Here is a 22,356-nt window from a genome sequence, read left to right on the forward strand (position 1 = left end):
TCAATATTTCACGACATGTCGTCAAAATGCCATAGCCATTTTAATCACGCTTAAAAGTTAAAACCCTTTTCTTCTTAAACCCTTTCACTCATTTCAGAGAACAAAAAAAAAAAAAAAAATGAAGCTGCATCTCCTTTCAAATGGACTCAAATCATTACGAAACCCTAAATTATCTAGGGTTTTTAATGCTTTATTCTACACAACTGAAACAAGTAGTAGTAGAACTAGAACCCCAATAGGTGCAAAGCCTAAGTACCAAAGCAATAGCAGAGATAACTTATACCATAGAATTGCTCCATTAGGTGACCCAAATGTTTCCATGGTTCCAGTTCTTGAAAAATGGGCTGAAGAAGGGAAAAGTGTTAATAGAGACGAACTTATTTCTATTATTAAAGAACTTAGAGTTTACAGGCGTTACAAGCATGCCCTTGAGGTAAAAAAAAAAAAAAAAAAAATGTCATTTCTTTTTTAATTAGTTCAATTTTTTTGTTAGAGTTCATACTTGTATGATTTGGTTAGCGTGTTTGTCTTGTTATGATAAATGGATCAGTAAATTTAAGCCCCAAACACATTCTTATAGGTTTTACCAAATGTAGGCTTATTTGTTATTTTGTTATTATTAGTGTTTTGTTTTTGAGATGCTCAATTAGTCGATTACATATTTTGGCAGACCCATTTGATGTAGAATAAAGGTATTGGGGTTCGCAAATACATCCTTAGTTCCTTACAAAATAAAAAATGAAAATGTGTTGTGACTGGTGAAGATGAATTTGGGTGAATTCCTCGACTTGAATATCTTGATACATCCCGTATTACTAGAATCCACATGTCTCACTCACTTCTCAATGCATCTTCTACCTATATATTTGGTGGTAATATACTAATATTGGGTGATCCTACTTATCACTAATCAAACTAAATGGTGGTTTATACGAGTCTTTTTATGTGAGCTAGTAGTCTGCGTTCATATCAGTAATCCTGTTATATGACCACCATTATCCCCCTCCCCCCCGGTTCCTTTTTCTTCTTCAGGTTTGGCTAGTTTGTTAAGAAGACAATTCACAATTGGTGATGAATACCTGATGCACTTGCTGTGTTTCAACCAAAACATGGGATCAAAGTTATTTTTTTGTTTGATAAGTTATTTTTATTGAGGATAAGTGCATAAGCATAATAGAAACGTACAAAGGGTGAGATATGAAAGTACAATAGTGGGTGAGTTCGTCTTTCAAAGCTTCATATCTGCCCAATACAGACAGATGCCCCTTACATGTAAACCACTCATTGACCCAAGATCTCCCCTGACCAATACATAACCAGATCCCTAAACGCCCCTGACATGGGATCAAAGTTTCCTATCAAAATCGAGAAATATTTGTTTGCTGTTAATTCGAGTTAGATTCGATTGTGTCTATCTTTGTGGTTCAGTCGTTTTAAACTTCTTGAATGGCACTTTTCTTTTTTCCGTCTTCAATGCTCCAATAGAGGCTTTTTTTCCTTCATTCTTGATAGGTATTTATTGTTGGGAATGGATAAACACATTCTTCCTACTCTATTCAATTTCTTCTTGAAATGGTAGTTATTCTGTTCCAGTTTGATATGAAAGCATTTTATTGGACACAGAGAGGGAGTAAAACCCAATGTACTTAACTTAAAAATGATGTAAGTACCGATAGAAAATGACTCTAAGATGGTTTAATGTAATTATTAAATAGATTTATGAGATTGTTACATTTGCTATTATGAATGGCTATCTTGATAGTGATCTGAGATTGAGTCCATTTTTAACTAGTCCAACTTGCGTTTTGTGTTGGGTTGTTGACAAATTATTTCTGCAACCCATTTTAATTCTAATTTGATTGAGGTTACTGCCTGGTAACCATGAAGATATCTGATCCATCCCACTTAACCTAACGACAATAATAATGGCTATTATAGTAAACTACTGATAGTAGTAGTATAACATAAACAATGAATAATCCTGTTACACTTTTCCGGAGTTTTATTTCAGATATCTCAGTGGATGACCGAGCAAAATTACATTCCTCTTTCAGCAGTTGATGTTGCTGGCAGGCTGGACTTGATTGCAAAGGTTCATGGTCTTGAACTAGCAGAAAAGTATTTCGATAGTATCTCACTGCAAATAAAAAAGTTCCCAGTCTACAATACCCTTCTCTATTGCTATGCCAGTGCTAAATCCATTGAAAAAGCTGAGGCTTTCATGCAGCAGATGAAGCAGTTGGGCTATGCGAGGTCACCACATTCTTATAATGTATTGCTAAGCCTCTACTCTAAGGTTGGACGATATGAGAAGTTAGAATCTTTAGTGGAAGAAATGAAAGTGAATGGTGTGCATGCAGACAAGTTCACAATGAGCATACAGATGGCTGCTTATGCAGCCAACTCCAACATTGATGGGATGGAGAAGATTTTGCAGAGTATGGAAGTTAATCCTAAGATCATTATGGACTGGAACTCCTATGCCATTGCTGCAAATGGGTACATCAAAATTGGGTGCATTGACAAGGCTTTACAAATGCTGAAGAATTCAGAGAAATTGATCACAGGGAAACAACGGAGGGTTGCATACGATTTTCTTCTTACAATGTATGCAGGTGCAAGAAGTAAAGAGGATTTGTACAGGATTTGGAAACTCTACAAGTCGTCCGAGAAACTCAATAACACATCTTTTCTTTGCATGATAGGCTCGCTTCTGAAGTTAGATGACATTGATGGTGCAGAAAAGATTCTAGAGGAATGGGGATCCGGACACACTTCCTACGATTTCGGGTTCCAAACTTGCTCATTGCAGCTTATTGCAAAAATGGTCTTGTGGAAAAGGCTGAAATGCTTTTAAACAAGACAGTTGAGAAAGGGAAGAAGCCTTTATCAAGTACATGGGGTTATTTGGCTACCGGTTATGTGGCGGCTAATGAATTTCCTAAGGCGTTGAAGGCTATGGAATCGGCATTATTGGCAAGACGGCCAAAGTGGATGCTGAATCGTGATACTCTGAGTGCTTGTTTGGAATACTTGAAACAGCAAGGAGATGCTGAGAAAACAGAAGAGTTTGTGAGGCTACTTGGAGCTCCAGGTCATGTGTCAACAGACAATATTGAGAGGCTGCTGGATTATATATATATTCACAATGCAGAAGCAGAAGTCAGCATGGAGAAAGAGGTTGACGACATTAAACGTTCTGACAATGAGGAAACTGATGAGATTGCAAATGAAGCTACTTAAGGCTCAGCATTGGTTGATCAAAGATGCATTATCTTCCATTTACTATCGTTTCTATTTATCACCATGACATTCCTGAATTGTTCGAACTTGTCCTTGATTTAGTATCACTATGCCATCGACTGTTTACTTTGAGGGCTGTGACTAAATGTGCCGTGGTTTCTGATTCTCTGTAATCTTGCGAAAGACAATTTATCTAATCAAGTGAGCCGAGCGAACGATCTAGGCTGAGGGGGGTACGTGGGACAAAAAGTAGTTTGGTAGGTTTATGTTTGTCATCAATCTCCCTTTTTCACTCTTCCTCCTCTTCTTCCTCTCCCTCCCCCTCTCCCTCCTTTCTCAACTAAGCCCAACTCTCTCTTTCCCTACTACAAACTCATCTCTCTCCACCTATGCTCACGCTCCCACTGTCTTGTCTTGCAGTTATTAAGTATAGCTCAAAAAACCAGGGAATAGAAAAGGCCCATATCCAGCTCATCATTTTAGGCTTTTGGAACAAGGCCCATTAAATCATATCCTACATCTCTTTGCTAAAAGTCTAAAACCCACCCTTCTTAAACCTTGTGTGGTCACTAAAGAAGAAATGAAGCTTTATCTCATTTCAAATAGATTCAAATCTTTAACAAACCCTAAGGTATTATTACCTAGGCTATCCAGGGCTTTGTTCTATACAAATGATACAACGCCCCTAAGGTATGATTTATACGATCGAATTGATCCAGTACGGGATCAAAGTGTTTCAATTGTTCCAGTTCTTGACCAATGGCTGAAAGAAGGAAGAAATGCTACCAAAGATGACCTCATATATATTATTAATACTCTTAGATTCTACAAACGTTTCAGGCATGCTCTCGAGGTAATTGTCATTTTTTTTTTTTTTTTTTTTTAATTTGTTGACAAATTATTTCTGCAACCCCACCCTGGCAACCATTGAGATATCATAATCCATCCCACTTAAATTAATAATAGACTAATTGTAATAGCAGTAGTATAATAATACTAGTAAAAATAACAATGAATAATCCTGTTACACTTTCATTGAGTTTTATTTCAGATATCTCAGTGGATGACCGAGCAAAGGTACATTCCTTTTTCAGCACTTGATGTTGCTGCCAGGCTGGACTTGATTGCAAAGGTTCATGGTCTTGAACAAGCAGAAAAGTATTTTGATACTATCTCAATGCAATTTAAAAAGTTCCCAGTATACAATGACCTTCTCCATTCCTACGCCAGTGCTAAATCCATTGAAAAAGCTGAGGCTTTGATGCAGCAGATGAAGCAGTTGGGCTTTGCGAGGTCACCAGCCTCTTACAATGTATTGCTAAACCTCTATTCTAAGGTTGGACAATATGACAAGTTAGAAACCTTATTGGAAGAAATGAAAGAGAATGGTGTGCGTGCAAACAAGTTAACAATGAGCATACAGATGGCTGCTTATGCAGCCAACTCCAACATTGATGGGATGGAGAAGATCTTACAGAGTATGGAAGTTAATCCTGAGATCATTATGGACTGGAAATCCTATGCCACTGCTGCAAAAGGGTACATCAAAGTTGGGCTTATTGAAAAGGCTTTACAAATGCTGAAGAGTTTAGAGAAATTGATCGTAGGGAAACAAGGGAGGGTTGCATACGATTTTCTTCTTACAATGTATGCAGGTGCAAGCAGTAGCAAAGAGGATTTGTACAGGATTTGGAAACTCTACAAGTCGTCTGAGAAACTCAACAACACATCTTTTCTTTCCATGATAAGCTCGCTATTGGAGTTGGATGACATTGATGGTGCAGAAAAGATTCTAAAGGAATGGGAATCCGAACACACTTACTTCGATTTCCGGGTTCCAAACTTGCTCATTGCAGCTTATTGCAAAAATGGACATCTGGAGAAGGCTGAAAAACTTATAAACATGACGATTGAGAAAGGGGAGAAACCCTTTTTAAGTTCATGGGATCATTTAGCTACCAGTTATGTCGAGGCTAATCAGTTTCCTAAGGCATTGAAGGCTCTGGAATCGGCATTCTTGGCAAGATGGCCAAAGTGGACACCGAATTGTGATACTCTGAGTGCTTGTTTGGAATACTTGAAACAGCAAGGAGATGCTGAGAAAACAGAAGAGTTTGTGAGGTTACTTGGTGCTCCAGGTCATATGTCAACAGACGATATTGAGAGGCTGCTGGATTATATATATATTCACAATGCAGAAGCAGAAGTCGGTATGGTGAAAGAGGTTGACGACATTAAAAGTTCTGACAATGGGGAAACTGTTGAGATTGCAAATGAAGCTACTTAAGGCTCAGCATTGGTTGATCAAAGCTGCAGTATCTTCCTACCATAACATTGCCGAGTTGTTCATAACTTTTCCATTATTATCACTATGCCATTGAATCTTTACTTTGAGGGCTGTGACAAAATGTGCCGTGGTTTCTGAATTTTAATGTAATTTTGCGAAAGCGCACAGTTTTTAATCTTTGTCACTAAGGTCTAAGGACTAAGGGTTGCCTAATATAGTTGTCCTTTCTTCTATGTCCAGTTATGGTGAGTTCTTGAATTGGTTTATGAACACTAATTTCGGGCTTTTGGCATAAATAAAGCCCATTAAATCATCAGACATTTGCCTTAAACCTAGTAAAAGTCAAACCATAGATGAAAAAGGCCCAAATCCAGCCCAGCCCAACTTGACTGTCAGCCATAAACCCCAGTAAAACCCTCGTTTCTACTCAACTGATACAACAAAAATCCAAACTACAACACCCAAGTCTAACACAGAAACTCTGTACAAAAGAATTGTTCCATTGGCTGGTCAAAAAGTTTCAATGATTTCAATTCTTGAACAATGGCGGGAAGAAGGTAGATTTTTCAGGAAGCATGAACTTGTTGCTATTATTAAAGAACTTAGAGTCTTCAAACGATTCAAGCATGCTCTTGAGGTAAATGTTCATTTCCTTTTCTTTTTCCCTGGGTTTCAAAAAATTTTGTGGGGTTTGTTTTAAGAGTTTGATGCATCTGCTATTGCAAATTAATTGATCCATGTCACAAATCCATCTAAATGCTGGTTTTATCAATCTTATGTCAGCATTGGATATTAGACTGCTTTCCTATCCGTGATCCTGTTACATAACCACCCTTTGCCCCCTCCCTTTTTTCCTCTTTGGGTTCTGCTAGTTTCTTAAGAAGACAATTTACAGTTGGTGATGAGTAATTAATGCTGTTTTATCGTGATCAAAAGATAAATCTATGTTGCCTATCAAAATCTAGATATATTGTTTTGTTGTTGATTTAAGTTAGGTTCGATTGGGTTTCCCTCTGCTTTACCAAATGTAAAAATGTCAAACACGTGCAGTGAAATATTAAATATTGAGATATATTGTCCGACACAGATTATTTTTAAAATACGGCATGTCCATAAAACATATGTTAAATGCGTTCATATTTTTCTTAAAATAAGTTATATTTTAGATTATTACAGATGCTACTATGAAAGGCTAGCTTGATAATGATCTGAGATCGAGTCCATTTCAACTAAGTCCAGCTTGTGTCTTGTGTTGAGTTGTTGACAAATTATTTCTGCTACCCAATCTGAATCTTATTATATTAAGGTTACTGCCTTGCAACTTGCAACCATGAAGACATTATGACCAATCCAACTTAACATAGTAACAATAATAATAACAATAGGAGTAGTAGTAGTAGTAGTTTTAAACTTTTAGTAGTATAGTAATTCTATTAAATATACTAGTAAACGGGCACGTGTTACAAAGATAATGAATTTTTATTTGGGAAGAAGAATGGGAATGATATTATATGTTAGCCACAAACATAAAAATTACACCAAACTATTGTAGAACAAACACTAATCTAATGGGAACAAACACATGTTCTTTGCTTACTCATCCTTTAATTACACTAAAATCCAGTATGCTCAAGAAAATTTTGAGCATAATCATATAGTTTACGGCTTTAAAAAATACAAAGAAAGATTTGCATTTCTTACCAAAACCACAAAGATTTGCATTTACATTGAAATCTAGTATGCTCATGCAAATTCTTGCAAATAAACTACAGTTTAATGCTTAATCTGCTAATTACGTAAAAGACATTGGCATAGCCATATAGAAAAAGAATTTCACATTGTTGGTAATGTTGTGAGAAGTTACTGTGGGATTGATCACATTAAGGGTTGAGATGCCCACATTAATCTCTCTAGGAGGCTCGCCCTGGTGACAATGAATTCAATGTGAAGAATGTTTCGGTGAACAACTCGCTGCTTAATCTGCTAAAGATGCTGCTAGCATTTGAGACACTCGAATAAAAGTCCTACATCATAAGAATAAAAAGCTTCAGGCATGTATGTTGTACAAAAAAAAAAAAATCCGCTAATATGGCTAAGAATTCAAGATTACCTTGAACTGTGTATAAGTCTTACTTGTAGAAGCTGCGGCCCCTTAAAGAATATATATACACACGAATGTGGCTTTGTCAGTTAGGTGTACTCAAATGGAGCAAATCTTTGCTTTGTAATACTTGTATAAGCATCAGGTGTAAACATCCAGATAGCAGTACACTATAAAATTAGATGGTATTCAGAACCTATGGAAATAAACACAAAGTCTTCATTAATATTTTGACCAAACGGTGTTACTTGGTTGAGGGGCCTTCTATTCTAAAACACTGAAACAGTCTTCTAAACAGAAATTCTAAAACAAACTTTTGTGCCTTTACAGCATTGCAAGTGTACAACAGAGTATGCATTCTAGGTCATCCATGAGTATCTAAATTAACAAAACTATATACATCAAAATTGGTAAGAATCCAAGATCCCTTGAACTGTGCACAAGTCCTACCTGTAGAAGCCGATATTCCTTTAGGTAGCAATCCTGAGAGTCACAAAAATAATCTCATTTTCCTTTTTGTGATATCTTGAACTTTGTTTACCATCACTAACAGATCATATCCTGTGTGGAAAATGTAGTAGTAGATACTCTAAGCCCAGCACCAAAGCAAAACGAATAAAATGATAGATCATACGTTCCTTAACGATATCGTGTCCAATGTGAAAAGAGTTTCTCTAAAGGATGTCAATAGTAGGTTTGCTGCCTTGGTGACTATCTGGTGAAAATTAAATATCCACCTCGTTTCCAAATTGAGTTTAACTCTGATGAATCTTTACTTTTCCCATTAGGTGACGTGCCTAAGAATCACAAAGAACATAGTTCATCTCTAAACAAAAGGGTCCTACAAATATGGAGAAGTAGATACTTAAGGAACATAAACAAATAGATAGGTTCAAACCTCTTCCACCTTAGTGCATAAAATTTTGTTCTTCATCTATAGTTCGTATACGATTTGAAGAATATGACGTATCGACAAAACTAAAATATTAGAAAAAGGTATAAGACTGGAAGTAAAAGTACTATCATTACCTATCACAGTAGCTCGTTTGACGTCAAATACAATGAAGCACTTCGACTCATTCATACAACATTGTTACCACCACTCATCTCTCCATTTCTCTAGGCTTGAGACTGACAAAGCAAGACTGGGTATCACAATTAACGGATTCGTTTTCGATATCAATAAAAACAATAACCTGAAAATGGAAACTAAAATGTCAATACAGGGATGATTATCCTTGTTTCATAACCTACATTTTTGTGTGTTAAATCAGTAAGTTTTTGAAGGCATAGCAATTCCCTCATGCATACTGCAAGTGGAATTCAAAGTTCAGACAATCAAACCAATGGCAATCTTAGATAACTTAAGTTAGTTAGGGGATTTTTCTTCCTCCGTTGTTTTTTGCCTAACGTAATATGAATTTAATAAAAATGTGAAGCTCGTTACCTATTAAGAAAGGTGCATTCAAATATGTATAAAAAAGAGTACAAAACGTGCCTCGAAAGCAAAATTGCATAACAAAAGTAGTCCACATGACCGGAGAGATATAAAAACAGGCGAAGGTAATGCATAAAGGCAATCCCACTCAAAGGAACTATAGATAGGAAATGAAACTATGAGTAAATGTCTTTCCATTATGGAAACCTTCCAGTTATCTTTGGAACGATAATTACTTTAGAATACGATTGTGGAGAATCCAAAAAATAGTGATCTTAAATTTCATTGGAAATCAAACGTATGATCGATTGGATTTGAAAACCATAAACCAATCTTTGTATTATCTGCTATGGATAATTGAGAAGTCTAATGTCCAACACTTGAAAGAAAAACATGAGAGAGAAATTTTCAGAAGTGTCAGAACTTTACATACCCTTTCATCCAAGTAGAAATGTACCGGGAATACCTTCCCAATTTAGACGCCGAATTAGAAACAAAAGTAAGAAAGTTAGTCCGGGCACTTTCTTATGGATACGTACAGAAACACCCTTTTTGCCCCATGCCCAAATCGAGAGTATGAATTGACATACCTAATGAGACTTTCTATCAAGCATAAAGAGTCACACCTACGTGCCTAATCCACCAAAAAACATTGAAAAAAATAGAACAAACAAATGAACTAACAAAACTGATAATAGAAATTGGAACAACAACAGTAAATATTAGATTGGTTGTCACAGAAGGATGAAAATGAGAAACTGAAAATGAAGTACCAATGTAATTTATTGAACGAGTTTTGGACTTGGTAAAATGGTTCCAAAGCTTGACGAAAATCCAATGAAGATGAATTATTTACCATAAAAAAGTTATTTCATTGCTTTCTCTTTAATCAATAATAAACATTGAAAGGCATTGTCGTTCCTAAGGCAAAGATAATGAAGAAGTTTGTGCATAAGCATTTTAGAAAAATTGAGGGTGATGTTTCAAAAAGAAACTGCAAGGGTCGGTTATAGTGGAAACTGTGTTTTGGTGCGAAATCTAAAATTGTACAAATAAGTTCGATAGAAGTTTCTACCCATATTGTTCATCACACATAAATCAATTGCTGTTGATCATTTACTAATATCATAACCATGGGAAGCAGTGCAACTCAAAATTGAATCACTCAATATACAAAACTTAAGCCATGCAAACGAATATGAAATTAAAGTAATTGAATGAGTTCGGCGCTTGGTAAAATGGACTCCAGTAGTGCAGGCAATGGTAATTTAAATGCTATACTTCAAACCACAGGGAGTGATTTTGCTTATGGATAATCTATGAAAAAATTTGCACCAAGTTTCATGCATGACCTCATACAACAGAAAGAGGATGTGTAAAAGAAAAATTAAATGCAGAACAAAAAATGTAAAAAAAATTGTCTAGAAAGATCGCACGCAGTAAACGTCACCTAAGTTTACACAACTGTGAGGAACGTTCTTGAACTTAGATATTCTTGTAACTGGTGGGCGTGTGTTCATTTGAACAGACTGTTCATGGGACTCTGAGACAAAGAAATTTTATTAAATTAAAACAGGCTACCCAATCACTTCAAAAGAATAAATCTGAAAATTTAAAAATTAATTCTATAAAATGATTTTTGATACGAACCTTCATTAACGTATGCTTTGTAGCATTGAAACAATGACGCTGTCTTTGTTGAGCATTTTCAGGAACTCTTCTCCTACGCCTGTTTTTGGGTCGCTATTCTGATCTACTTACGTTTAAATCTTCAGGGTTATGATCGGAAAAATGATTTTGTAAATAGGAAATGCTAACGCAGCTTATCGATTATTGAGTATGAAGCAGAAAAACATACATTAAATAATAAACAAACCGAAAGCACCTCTGACAATGAAGAGGAGCGCACAATGAATTGCCACTTGAATGTTGCAGTGCACGCAACAACAAACCAAAAAAAATTAAATGTAGAATACTAAAGCAAAGCAGCGCTGAAATTAAGTGATTGAAGGGAATTGAGAATTGAGTTTGAATTAAGAAACTAGGAAGGGAAAAGAAAAATACATACTAACCTTTTAATGCAAGTTCAATGATGGTGGCGAAGCGGTTTTGATAGAAATAGTTTTTCTAAATTTCGTCTCTCTGGAATTTGTTTTGGTCTTTTGGAGTGGGCAAGAGAAGTAGTCAAAACGGCGCGGTTTACTTCGTGTTAGTTTTCTAGTTTTTTCCAAGACACTCATAATGACAAATTTACCTTTTTTAGTGAAGAACAAAAAGAAAGTGGTTGCCCAACTTTCCGGTACCCTTTCGATTTAAAACTTTTGCTTAAAACCAGAAATATGGGAACTAATCCAAAAAGCAAGTTTTGGCATTATATATAAGATAATAATTAATTTTGTTACACTTGAGTTTCATTTCAGATATCGCAGTGGATGACCGAGCAAAGCTACATTCCCCTTTCGGCAGTTGACGTTGCTGGCAGGCTGGACCTGATTGCAAAGGTCCAGGGCGTTGAAAAAGCAGAAAAGTATTTTGATAGTATTCCAGTGAAAGTAAAAAAGTTCCCAGTCTACAATGCACTTCTCTATTGCTATGTCAATGCGAAATCCATTGAAAAAGCTGAGGCTTTCATGCAGCAGATGAAGCAGTTGGGGCTTGCGAAATCACCACTCTCTTACAATGCATTGCTAAGCCTCTACTCGAAGGTAGGACAGTATGAGAAATTAGACATCCTAATTGAAGAAATGAAAGATAATAGTGTGCGTGCAGACAAGTTCACACTTAGCATATGGATGGCTGCTTATGCAGCTAACTCAGACATTGATGGGATGGATAAAATTTTACAGAGTATGGAAGTTGATCCAGAGATCGTCATGGACTGGAATGCTTACGCCATTGCTGCAAAAGGGTACATCAAAGTTGGGCTTATTGACAAGGCTTTAGAAATGCTGAAGAGTTCAGAGAAATTTATCAGCGGGAAACGACAGAGGGTTGCATATGATTTCCTTCTTACATTGTATGCAGGCGCAGGGAGCAAAGAGGATTTGAACAGGATTTGGAAACTCTACAAGTCATCAGAGAAACTCAACAACACAGCTTATCTTTGCATGATACGCTCGCTGCTGAAGTTTGATGACATTGCTGGTGCAGAAAACATCCTTGCAGAATGGGAATCCGGTGACACTTCTTACGACCTCCGGGTTCCAAATTTGCTCATTGCAGCTTATTGCAAAAATGGACTTGTAAAGAAGGCTGAAATGTTTATAAACCGGATAATTGAAAAAGGGAAGAAGCCTTTACCAAGTTCATGGGATCATTTGGCAACTGGTGATGTTGAGGCTAATCAGTTTCCAATGGCATTGAAGGCTTTGGAATCAGCATTCCTGGCAAGACGGCGAAGGTGGCTGCCAAGTCGTGATACTCTGAGTGCTTGTTTGGAATACTTGAGACAGCAGGGAGATGTTGAGAGAACAGAGGAATTTGTGAGATTCCTTGGGGCTCCAGCTCATATGTTCACGGACAATATTGAGAGGCTGCTGGATTTTATGTATACATGACTTTCTGTGTATAGTAAATTGCTCCAGCGGCAGACTTGAGAACTTGCTCATTCTCTGCTCATGTGCTTCAAGTGACCGCATTAGTTCGTGTAAGGTAAGTGTAGATAAATCTTTGGCTTCTCCTATTGCAGCAACCACATGATCAAATTTAGTAGGCAAACTTCTCAGTAATTTTTCAACAATCCTTTCATCTTGAATTGTGTCGCTGAGACTTTTGATTTGGTTTACAATTTCAGCAACTTGGGAGAAAAATTCATTTTGATTGGCTATAGTGATGAGTCCAAGGGATACCTGCTTTATAATCCCGACTTGGACAAACTTGTGATCTCAAGAGATGTGGTATTTGATGAGCAGTCCACATGGAGTTGGGATGAAAGATCTAGTCAAAGGCCGAGCTCAAATGAATTCTTTGAATCTGGATATGAAGAAGAAATGCCACCATCCAATGAGAGGTCGGAAAGTAAAGATCTTTCAGACTCTGAGTCACAGCCAAGAAAGATGCTTTTATATACAGGACATCTATGAATCATGTGAGTTTGCATTTTTTTCCATTGAGCCTCAGAATTATGAACAAGCTGCAAAGGAAGAAATTTGGCGAAAAGCAATGCATGAGTTTGCAACCATTAGAAGGAATCATACTTGGGAACTTGTTGATCCTCCCAAAGGCATCATAGGTTTGAAGTGGATCTATAAGACCAAATTCCATGAAGATGAATCTGTTAAGAAACACAAAGCTCATTTAGTTGCAAAAGGCTATTCTTAACAGCCCAGTATTGATTTCACTGAAACCTTTGCAGCCGTTGTTTCTATGCAAACAATCAGAACTGTTTTAGCATTAGCCGCTCAACTGGAGTTGGAGGTTTTTCAGCTTGATGTGAAATCAACTTTTCTGAATGGAGAAATTGAATGAAGAAGTGTACATGGAGCAACCTCAAGGCTATGTTAAGAAAGGGCAGGAAGATAAAGTCTACAGATTGAGCAAAGCTTTGTAGGGCATAAAACAAGCGCCTCGAGCTTGGAATAACAAGATTGACAGGTATTTTCGGCAAAATGGCTTTCAAACAAGTGAAAGTGAGCCATCCTTATGTGAAGAAGCAAGGACGTGTTTTTCTTATTGTTTGCCTTTATGTAGATGATCTAATCTACACAGGCACGAATAGAAATATGGTGCAGGAATTCAAAAATGCAAGGATGAAGGAGTACGAGATGTCTGATTTGGGACTTAGGAAATATTTTCTTGGGATGAGAGTTCGACAATCAGAAGGGGAGATCTGTATCTCTCAAGAAAAATACATTTCTGATATGCTCAACAAGTTTAATATGGCTAATTGCAAGCCAATATCTACACCATTGGCGATGAATGAAAAGTTGCAGCTGTATGATGGTGCACCAAGGACTTATCAAAGTTTGGTTGGTTCGTTGATATATCTAACAAACACAAGGCCTAATATAGTCCATTCAGTTAGCTTTCTTTCAAGGTTTATGCATAACCCAAGTAAGCTCCACTTTGCGGCAGCTAAGCGTATATTGTGTTATTTACAAGGCACGAAAAACTTTGGGCTGATATATGTCAAAGAAGAAGACAATAAGCTGGTTGGTTTCACAAATACTCAAATAGTGATTGGGCAGGTTCACTTGATGATCAAAAGAGTACATCCGGCCATGTGTTTTGCTTGGGCTAAGGTGTTTTTGGTCATTAAAGAAGCAAAAGACAAATTGCATTGTCTTCAGCAGAAGCGGAGTATATTGCAACCAGAGATGGAGCTTGTGAAGCAGTTTGGCTAAGGAGAATACTCTCTTACATGCAGCAAAAACAAGACAATCCAACAATTCTTCATTGTTGTCTTTCATAGTCGCTCGCGTCACATTGAGTTAAGGTATCATTTCATTCGGGCTTTGGTAAAAAATGGAGAAGTTAAAATGGAATATGTCAACAGAAATGATCTATTTGCATATATCTTCATCAAAGCAGTTTCAGTGGAGAAGTTGAGCTTTTTCAGAAATTGTTCGATAATAATTTGTCATTTTCTAGAAAGTCCTTGAGCATGTATTGATGTATCTAAGTATTCATGAATCTAGGAAGTGGAAGGGTCATTGATCATTTTTATGTTGAGTCAAAGTAAGTAAGTAGTGGTCTAGATGTACCCCCCACCTCCTCTAACCCTCACCACCTATTCTCACTCGCTTTTGGTTTCAGCTACCCTGGTTCACCTTGGGCGTTGGATCCCAGAGTCTAGTTGAGATAGGAATAATGCAAGGATCCACAGATATTGAGAGAGCTCAGCAGGAAGCCAGCAGCAATAAGAGCCAGATCGAGGACCTACAACCGAATATGAAAAAATTGTTCTTTGGGACAAAGAATCCGATCATAGAGATCAATTGTCTCAATATAGAAGAAACTATAAATGATGAGCTCACTCTGGTTGGGAAGATGCATGGAGGATATCTTCTAAAGTTGGAGGAAGCTGGAAAGGATGTACACAGAATATGGCAAACGAAAGGAAGAATAGAACTTGAGCGACTCGATAGAGACCATGTTAAAATAAGATTTGAAAACATCCAGGAATGTAAACATGTGATTACTAATGGACCTTGGATGTTGGGAGGGTATATTTTCTCAGTAAAGGAATGGATGAGAGGCAAAAGGCTGGAAGAGTACAGATTTGATCTCGTTAAGTTCTGGGTACAGATATGGGATCTCCCAAAAGACAGGATTAACAAAGCAAATGTTTGGAAGATTGATGCGGAATTGGGGATGGTTATGGAAGCTGATATATCTTGTCCACCTGAGTTTAACCGACCGGTCGCTCGTGTTCGCGTAGAAATGGATGTTAAGGAAAGACTAAAAAAGGATCAACAGATCAAGCTAGAGACTGGGGAAGAGCTAGTGGTCAGACTCAAGTATGAAAAATTGGAGGTGTTTTGCTACTTCTGTGGTGTCATTGGCCACGACCATCTTGCTTGTCGGATACGGAACCAGTACTGCTATGATCTAATCAAATGTGGAGGAACAATAAAGGATATTAAGCCTAACTTCACTAGTCAGATGAAAGCTAACAAGTTCTACAATGGGGTTGCTTATACCATAGCAGACACACCCTCAAAGCTTTGTTTTGAAGAAACTCCGCTGCCGGAAAGGGAGAAATGGGCGGATGGAAGCCAGAAAGCACATTTATGAGCAAGACAGAATAGATGGGATGGCTCCACGTCAGCAGAGGAAGGAGAGCATAGGGACAAAAACAAGAAAGCAGAGGTGGGGACTGGAGTATAGCCCACAGTATCAGACACAACGACTACTCTAACGGTAAGATTTCAAACGGTCTCTGAGTTGGAAACACCAAGCCCAATTGAGGAACAAGAGTCTAGTCCTCAGGCCCAAGGATCAGACGAGATGGGGTATGGGTCGGAACTAGAAAAGGAACCTGGGCAAAAGACAAAAAAAAGCCCAACTGATAACGAGTTGGTCTAGACCTGGCTATGGTGGATAACAGTGATGAGTTGGGCCTAGTGGTGTTTGAAAATATATGGGATACTGAGATGGAAGTGTATATTGATAATCCCACTAACATCTCGAACAACCACAAGAAATCTCATCAAGATGAGGGGATGAATGACAGGTGTCTTATTAGTAGGTCAGAGGCTCCTAGAAGCTGCGATCAGACTATCACCCAGCTTGAATCTCCAACAACCACAAAAGAAATTTCAGGTTCCAATGGTGTCTCGAGCCACACAAGAATTGAGCTAACCCACAAGATATCACAGAGAGAGTACCAAGCAAATCCTGGGAGTCAAATCCATAACAAGCCTACACGTGGAAGAGGCTTTAAAGTCATGGCTTCCCGAGGTAGAAGAGATAAGGGTTCTAGAGCTGAGATCAAAACTAGGCTGGGAAGTGATAATAGGGAGCAAGGAGATCAATTTCAAAGGGGGGAAAGGAAAAAACTTCGAAACTCGGTCGATCGATGAAGAGAAAGAAGGCGAGATGGTGATGAATGAGGGAGATGGATGGGTACGAAGAAGTAAACGAGTGGTTGAACAAAGATCAAAGAAAGCCAAACAAATGGTCGTTGAAATGAGGAGTCAAGGAAAAAGGCATCTTCTGATACCAAGGAATGCACACATAGTGCAACTATCCAGTGATTCAGCAGCATCCACTTCTTCGGAGGAACACATAGACATAGTTTCAACTATGAATCCAACTCCAACAGAATCTGAAGGTACAAATGATTCAACATCAAATGAATCTGGGGTCTTAGAAGAACTGAATGGAGAGCATCAGGCACCAATGGAGGTATACTTCTCGGATGATGAGGATGAGATGGTAAATGACACAGAGAACCAGAACCACAGTGAACTAGTGGGTTATGAGGCAGATGGGGAACAACCAACATATCAACCACCACCGCTGGCTATGGATGATTCAAGTGTGGATCGTAGTGCCTTTCAAGAGAAACAAGAATGAAAGAAGAATCAGGAGAATGTTGGGCAAAGCTCTTCAGAGTTGCAACAGAGATTTGATGAAGAATACAACATATGGGGTCATAACAGTGGGGATCATTACAGTGGGGGTCTGTCTTCTCCTCCAGGATTCGCGGTAGCTGTCCCATCACAGTTGCCTTGGTATCCATGAGGATCCACGCCTGGAATTGTCGGGGGATAGGCACTACCACGGCAATTTAACAACTAAAGGACCTGATTGGTAGGTTTAATGTAGATATAGTATGTTTGGCAGAAACTAAAGTTAGTAAGGAGAGAGTTGGCTATCTCAGTAAGAAGCTCAAGCTTAATGGACATTTTGCGGTTCCAGCTCAAAGTCTCAGTGGAGGTCTGGCAATGCTTTGGAAAGAAGGCGTGGAACTGGAGATTCTTGGGGTTTCTAGAAATCAAGTCACAGGTAAAATTGCAAATTATTTCAGTACAGATGATTGGTTCTTTTCTTTTGTGTATGGAGAACCTGCTGCCCACAATAGAAATAAAGTCTGGAATGAATTGAGGGGATTAGTCCCTTTGATTCATGAACCTTGGTATTTGTTTGGTGATTTTAATGCTATTACTCAGTTAAATGAGAAGATTGGAGGGAGAAGCAAAATCATGAAAAATATGCATGAGTTTAATAACATGATAAATGATCTTGGTTTGGTGGACTTGGGTTTTAAAGGCCCAAAGTTCACCTGGAGCAATAATCGGAGATCAACTGATCATGTGCTTGAAAGGTTGGACAGAGCTCTGGCCTATGCTGAGTGGATATCTCTGTTCCCTCATGCCCTTGTGCAAACTTTTGCTAATGCCTCCTCTGACCATATTTTTTTAATCATCAAACTGGATAATGAGGAGAATAATTTTAGATCGTTCAAATTCTTTAATATATGGTTTACTAATGATGCTTGTAGACCTGTGATTGAGAATGACTGAAATGCTATTACCCATGATCTTCCTGATAGTAATCTCATCCAAAAAATGCATAAAACTAGAACTGACCTTACGCTATGGAACAAGTTTGTTTTTGGGAACATTTTTACAAACATCAAGGCTGCTTATAAGGATTTGGATAGAGTCTTGGCTTAACCTTTCTCCATAGAGAACTATAACAAAGCAAAAGAAGTGAAAGGTATTTTGCTGGGGTGGTATGATAAGTAGGAGGATTTTTGGAAAAATCCTCCTCTGATTGGATCAAAGATGGGGGAAAAAATATCAGATTCTACCATCTTTCCACTATTTATAGAAGGAGGAAAAACAAAATAGATAAGATAAATGATGATGAAGGGAACTGGAAAGAAGGTAGAACTGATGTGGGAACTTTTCTTAATCACTACTTTACTGAGATTTTCACTTCTTATCAACTTGAAAGGGATGATTAGATTATGGATTTGTTTAACAGTATTGTAAGTGAGAGGGAGAATGAGATTCTCACTAGTATCCCTAACAAGGAGGATATTTGGAAGGTTGTTAACAAGATGGGCAATTTTAAATCCCCTGGTCCAGATGGTTTTCAAAGTGTTTTTTATAAGAAATGTTGGGATATTGTTGGGCCTGCTGTGGTTTCCTTTGTGCAAGACTTTTTCAACAATGGGTATCTTAATCCCTAGTTCAATGAGACCTACATTGCCCTGATTCCCAAGGTGGTGAATTCTAATCATGCTTATAAGTTTTGACCTATCAGTCTATGCAACTTTGGGTACAAAGTTGTATCTAAAATTTTTGCGAATAGACTGAAAGGTCTAATGAATAGGATTATATTCCCTTTTCAAGGAGTTTTTATCAAAGGGAGAAGCATTGGGGACAATGTAGGTCTTGCTTGTGAGGTGTTCCATAATATGAAAAACATGAAATCTAAGAATGAGGGTTGGTGTGCCCTTAAGATGGACATGGCCAAGGCCTATGACAAGGTGGAATGGGCTTTTGTAGATAACATTTTTGAAAAGCTTGGTTTCAACAATAAGTGGAGACACATGATTCACCAATGTCTCTCCACAGTTTCTTTCCAAGTCATGCTCAATGGCTCTCCTTTGGAGAAGTTTATCCCTGAGAGAGGGCTGAGACAAAGAGATCCCTTATCCCCATATCTTTTCATTTTGGTCTCAGAGGCTCTCTCTAGGATGATTGCAAAAGCTAAGCTCTAGGAGGAGATGCATGGGGTCAAGATAAGGAGGAATTCTCCTGCTCTTACTCATCTGCTCTATGTAGATGACTTGATCCTGTTCACCAAAGCAAACCTTGCTGAAAGTGGACAGCTTAAGAAAATTCTGGATGATTATTGTAGTGCCTCTGGGTAGAAAATTAATTTTGAGAAATCTAGTGTGCTATTTAGTAGGAATGTCAAATATAGACAGAAAATAAAACTCAAAAGGTTCTGGAAAATGAAAAATTTTGATCCAAAAGAAAAGTATCTAGGGGTTCCTATCATGCTCTCTAGAAAGAAGTCAGAGGACTTTGACTATCTAGTAGATAGAATCCACATAAAAGTTAAAAGGTGGAAAGCTAAGGTTTTATCTAAGGCTGGGAGAACTACTCTTATCCAAGCTGTGATTCAAGCCACCCCCCTATATGTCATGTCGACTTATTTGCTGCCAGTGACAACATGCAATAAGATAGACAAGGCATGTAGGGATTTCTGGTGGAATGATACAAAATAATCAAAAAGTGTTCACACCATAGGGTGGGAATAGATTTGCAAGAGCAAACAAGAAGGAGGATTGGGTCTCAGGAAAACAAGAGACATGAATATGACTATGTTAGCCAAGCTCCCCTAGAAGGCAGCTACTGATGTCCATTCTTTGTGGACTAGAACCATGTTTAGTATATATGGCAAGAATTGGATAGGTGATGTATTTAAACCACTTAACCAAGCTTCCTATTTCTGGAAGGGTACTCACAATGTCTTCAATTCCATTAGTGGGGGTATTATTTGGAGAATAGGAAAGGGAACCACCATCTCCATTCTGAAGGATCCCTGGATCAAGTGTTTAAATAAACCTGTGACTCTAGAAGAATTGGGGGTGGTGGATGACTCTTTGAATAATCTTCATGTATCAGACCTCTTTCTGACATATGGAAGTAGCTGGGATCCAGCAAAGCTTAATCATTGGTTCCACCTTTTCATAAATCAGCTGATGCAGGAGATAGTTGTTAGACCTGCTTCTACCTCAGCTGACAAAATGATATGGGCAATGGAAAGGTTTGGGAAGCTTACTGTTAAGTCTGCATATGATTTTCTTTAAAAAAAAGAACACTGAGATGGGACAAAGTTCTAGTGTGAACTATAAAACTATAAAGCAGTTGTGGGCAACCCTTTTGCCTTCCTATATGCAGATGTTTATTTGGAAAGTATACATGCATGTGCTGCCTCTGGGAGATAGGCTAGCAGAAAAGAAAATGAAAGGGGACTTCTCATGCCCTTTTGCAATAGAGAACTGGAAACAGTTGAACACCTATTCTTCACCTGTGATTGGACTAGAGCAATATGGTTTAGCTCCCAAGTGGGGCTGAGAATTAATCCAAAACAGCAGCTTCACAGCTTGAGGGAAAGACTTGACCTATTCCTGTCTTGGTGCTATAGCAAGGATAGTGACCTATGTTTGGCTGGGACTCACATTATGTACCTGATCCAGCACATATGGAGGTCTAGAAATGAGATCAAATTTGAAAAAAGGAAGGCTAATAGGGACCGTATCATCAGGCAGAGCAAAGGATTGGCAGACAAGTGTTATGCTGCTTTCAGAGAAGATTCCTTAACCTCTCGAGCTTCAATTAACTTCTTTAATAATCTAATGGATAATATATTTCCTGAAATCCCAAATGATAGTATTGTGATTAGATTTGACGCATCTTTCAACAGGAACTCAGGGTGGGCTGGAGCTGGAGCAATTGCAAGCAATAGTGAATGGGACATTATTGGAGCAGCAGTTCGGAGATTCAGGGCTCAGGAAATTGGGGAAGCAGAAATAGGAGCAGCTAAAGTGGCAGCTCTGTTGGCAAGGCAGCTCAGCTATGACTATTATGTTTTGGAGGGTGACAATTTGGAAGTGATGAAAGTGCTCCAAGGATCAGATTGTCCATGGCCTCTGGAAATGTTGAAGACCTCCATAAACTCTTTAGTTATGAATTTTAGTTCATGTAACTTTAACTGGATCAGTAGGATTTCAAATGGGGATGTAGACTCCCTAGCAAAATGGGCTAACCATCAGCTGGGTAGTTCTGATCTTCTGAAGTGTATGGTTGACGCTCTATGTGTTCCTGTTCACCTTTAGGTGGTTTTATATAAGCTTAGTAGTATTGCATCGAAAAAAAAAAAAAAGCAGAAAGAGCATACATTATCAGTGAAACATAATAAGTTTCAGAGTTAGCAGTTTCTGTGTATAGTTCCTACTACACTTTATGTCCCTAACAGTTAGTACGGCAAATGAGATGGACGACTGTGAACATTCTGAGATTGCTTGCAAATGAAGCCACATACGGTTGAGCATTGGTTGATCAAAGATGCATATTCTTCATTTTTCTATTGTTATTACTATTACAGTCTTAAAAGTTCCTAACTCGTAACACGTATTGACGTTTGTTTGTTGATCACCTTTTGTTTATTAAAATCTAGACCTTAATTTTGTTTCATTTTGAACGGTGGCCCAAATCAAGCCCATTGAGTGATGGGCTATTTGGCATATAAAGCCTTAAAGCCCATCATCTTTACAGAAACAGTGTTATAAAAGGAAACAGTGTTTCAATGGTTCCAATTCTTGAACAATGGCGGGAAGAAGGAAACAGTGTCATAAAAGATGAACTTGTTGCTATTATTAAGCAACTCAGAGGCTTCAAACGATTCAAGCATGCTCTTGAGGTAATATTTTATCTTTCTTATTACTTTTCCAACTAAGCATGCTCTTGGACTTATTAATTTTATTTTTGATTTAGTAGTTGTTTTATTATTTTGAAGGTAAGCTTTTATTGTTAGAGGGTTGTTATTGATTAAATTAATATTCTTTGAGAGAATTATACTTATATTTCAAGGTTGATTTAGGTATTATATAATATAAATAGAACACCGACGACGTTGGGAAATTAGACGTTGGGAAGATTGATAGAATGAGAATAGAATGAAGAGAATATATTACTTTTTTTTATTTCTACAGAGTGCACAATGGTATATCTAGAGTTTAATTGACAAGTTCCTAAATCTATCAATCCATATATATTGTTACTATACATGTGAGTAGAGATTTAGAAACAAATTAGAAAC

The 22,356-nt window shown here is 37.8% G+C and overlaps 5 protein-coding genes, 1 long non-coding RNA gene and 1 pseudogene across 13 annotated transcripts; 6 read left to right on the plus strand and 1 right to left on the minus strand.

The window, feature by feature from the left end:
- Nucleotides 1-85: 85 nt before the first annotated feature.
- LOC147505126 (pentatricopeptide repeat-containing protein At2g20710, mitochondrial pseudogene) lies at nucleotides 86-3,375 on the plus strand (annotated as a pseudogene). The gene is made up of 2 exons (XR_015193208.1): nucleotides 86-433; nucleotides 2,012-3,375. The product of XR_015193208.1 is annotated as a pentatricopeptide repeat-containing protein At2g20710, mitochondrial pseudogene (transcript).
- Nucleotides 3,376-3,519: 144 nt separating this feature from the next.
- On the plus strand, nucleotides 3,520-5,761 carry LOC147505127 (pentatricopeptide repeat-containing protein At2g20710, mitochondrial-like). The gene is made up of 2 exons (XM_086557724.1): nucleotides 3,520-4,096; nucleotides 4,295-5,761. Exons 1-2 carry the CDS (start codon nucleotides 3,824-3,826, stop codon nucleotides 5,528-5,530), a joined length of 1,509 nt encoding a protein of 502 aa, XP_086413850.1. The 5' UTR covers nucleotides 3,520-3,823; the 3' UTR covers nucleotides 5,531-5,761.
- A 123-nt stretch (nucleotides 5,762-5,884) lies between these two features.
- On the plus strand, nucleotides 5,885-21,366 carry LOC147505128 (pentatricopeptide repeat-containing protein At2g20710, mitochondrial-like). Of its 4 annotated transcripts, none has more exons than XR_015193206.1 (3): nucleotides 5,885-6,167; nucleotides 11,490-14,503; nucleotides 20,962-21,366. XR_015193206.1 is itself a non-coding variant. In XM_086557725.1 (2 exons), the coding sequence occupies exons 1-2, from the start codon at nucleotides 6,054-6,056 to the stop codon at nucleotides 12,624-12,626; spliced, it is 1,251 nt and encodes a 416-aa protein (XP_086413851.1). In that variant the 5' UTR covers nucleotides 5,885-6,053; the 3' UTR covers nucleotides 12,627-14,727. The 4 variants fall into 4 exon arrangements, 1 of the variants encoding a protein (XP_086413851.1); XR_015193207.1 differs by having other exon boundaries at nucleotides 11,490-12,720; XR_015193205.1 differs by lacking the exon at nucleotides 20,962-21,366 and having other exon boundaries at nucleotides 11,490-12,720; nucleotides 12,863-14,727.
- On the minus strand, nucleotides 7,224-11,483 carry LOC147505129 (uncharacterized). Of its 4 annotated transcripts, none has more exons than XR_015193212.1 (5): nucleotides 10,720-11,483; nucleotides 10,520-10,612; nucleotides 8,661-8,827; nucleotides 7,641-7,827; nucleotides 7,224-7,554 (listed from the first exon to the last, which is right to left on the minus strand). It is a non-coding gene; the product is annotated as an uncharacterized LOC147505129 (long non-coding RNA). The 4 variants fall into 4 exon arrangements; XR_015193210.1 differs by having other exon boundaries at nucleotides 7,641-8,192; XR_015193211.1 differs by having other exon boundaries at nucleotides 7,641-7,801; nucleotides 8,082-8,827.
- On the plus strand, nucleotides 14,878-15,804 carry LOC147505130 (uncharacterized). Its single transcript, XM_086605470.1, has one exon. The coding sequence runs from the start codon at nucleotides 14,878-14,880 to the stop codon at nucleotides 15,802-15,804; it is 927 nt and encodes a 308-aa protein (XP_086461596.1).
- LOC147505131 (uncharacterized) lies at nucleotides 17,105-18,038 on the plus strand. The gene is made up of 2 exons (XM_086605471.1): nucleotides 17,105-17,220; nucleotides 17,330-18,038. Exons 1-2 carry the CDS (start codon nucleotides 17,105-17,107, stop codon nucleotides 18,036-18,038), a joined length of 825 nt encoding a protein of 274 aa, XP_086461597.1.
- Nucleotides 20,516-21,373, plus strand: LOC147505132 (uncharacterized). The gene has a single exon (XM_086605473.1). It carries the CDS (start codon nucleotides 20,516-20,518, stop codon nucleotides 21,371-21,373), a length of 858 nt encoding a protein of 285 aa, XP_086461599.1.
- Nucleotides 21,374-22,356: the final 983 nt, after the last annotated feature.

Source organism: Coptis chinensis, chromosome 4 (assembly GCF_015680905.1).
Source record: "Coptis chinensis isolate HL-2020 chromosome 4, ASM1568090v1, whole genome shotgun sequence".
In the NCBI taxonomy this organism is placed as follows: Eukaryota; Viridiplantae; Streptophyta; class Magnoliopsida; order Ranunculales; family Ranunculaceae; genus Coptis; species Coptis chinensis.

Excerpts from the sequence above, each read along its gene's own strand:
- LOC147505127 (XM_086557724.1), top strand. The coding sequence starts at position 3,824 with ATGAAGCTTTATCTCATTTCAAATAGATTCAAATCTTTAACAAACCCT. Across the intron at positions 4,097-4,294 it reads GTTTCAGGCATGCTCTCGAG|ATATCTCAGTGGATGACCGA; the intron begins GTAATTGTCATT and ends GTTTTATTTCAG.
- LOC147505128 (XM_086557725.1), top strand. The coding sequence starts at position 6,054 with ATGATTTCAATTCTTGAACAATGGCGGGAAGAAGGTAGATTTTTCAGG. Across the intron at positions 6,168-11,489 it reads GATTCAAGCATGCTCTTGAG|ATATCGCAGTGGATGACCGA; the intron begins GTAAATGTTCAT and ends GTTTCATTTCAG.
- LOC147505130 (XM_086605470.1), top strand. The coding sequence starts at position 14,878 with ATGCAAGGATCCACAGATATTGAGAGAGCTCAGCAGGAAGCCAGCAGC.
- LOC147505131 (XM_086605471.1), top strand. The coding sequence starts at position 17,105 with ATGTTGGGCAAAGCTCTTCAGAGTTGCAACAGAGATTTGATGAAGAAT. Across the intron at positions 17,221-17,329 it reads CTTCTCCTCCAGGATTCGCG|GTTTAATGTAGATATAGTAT; the intron begins GTAGCTGTCCCA and ends CCTGATTGGTAG.
- LOC147505132 (XM_086605473.1), top strand. The coding sequence starts at position 20,516 with ATGCCCTTTTGCAATAGAGAACTGGAAACAGTTGAACACCTATTCTTC.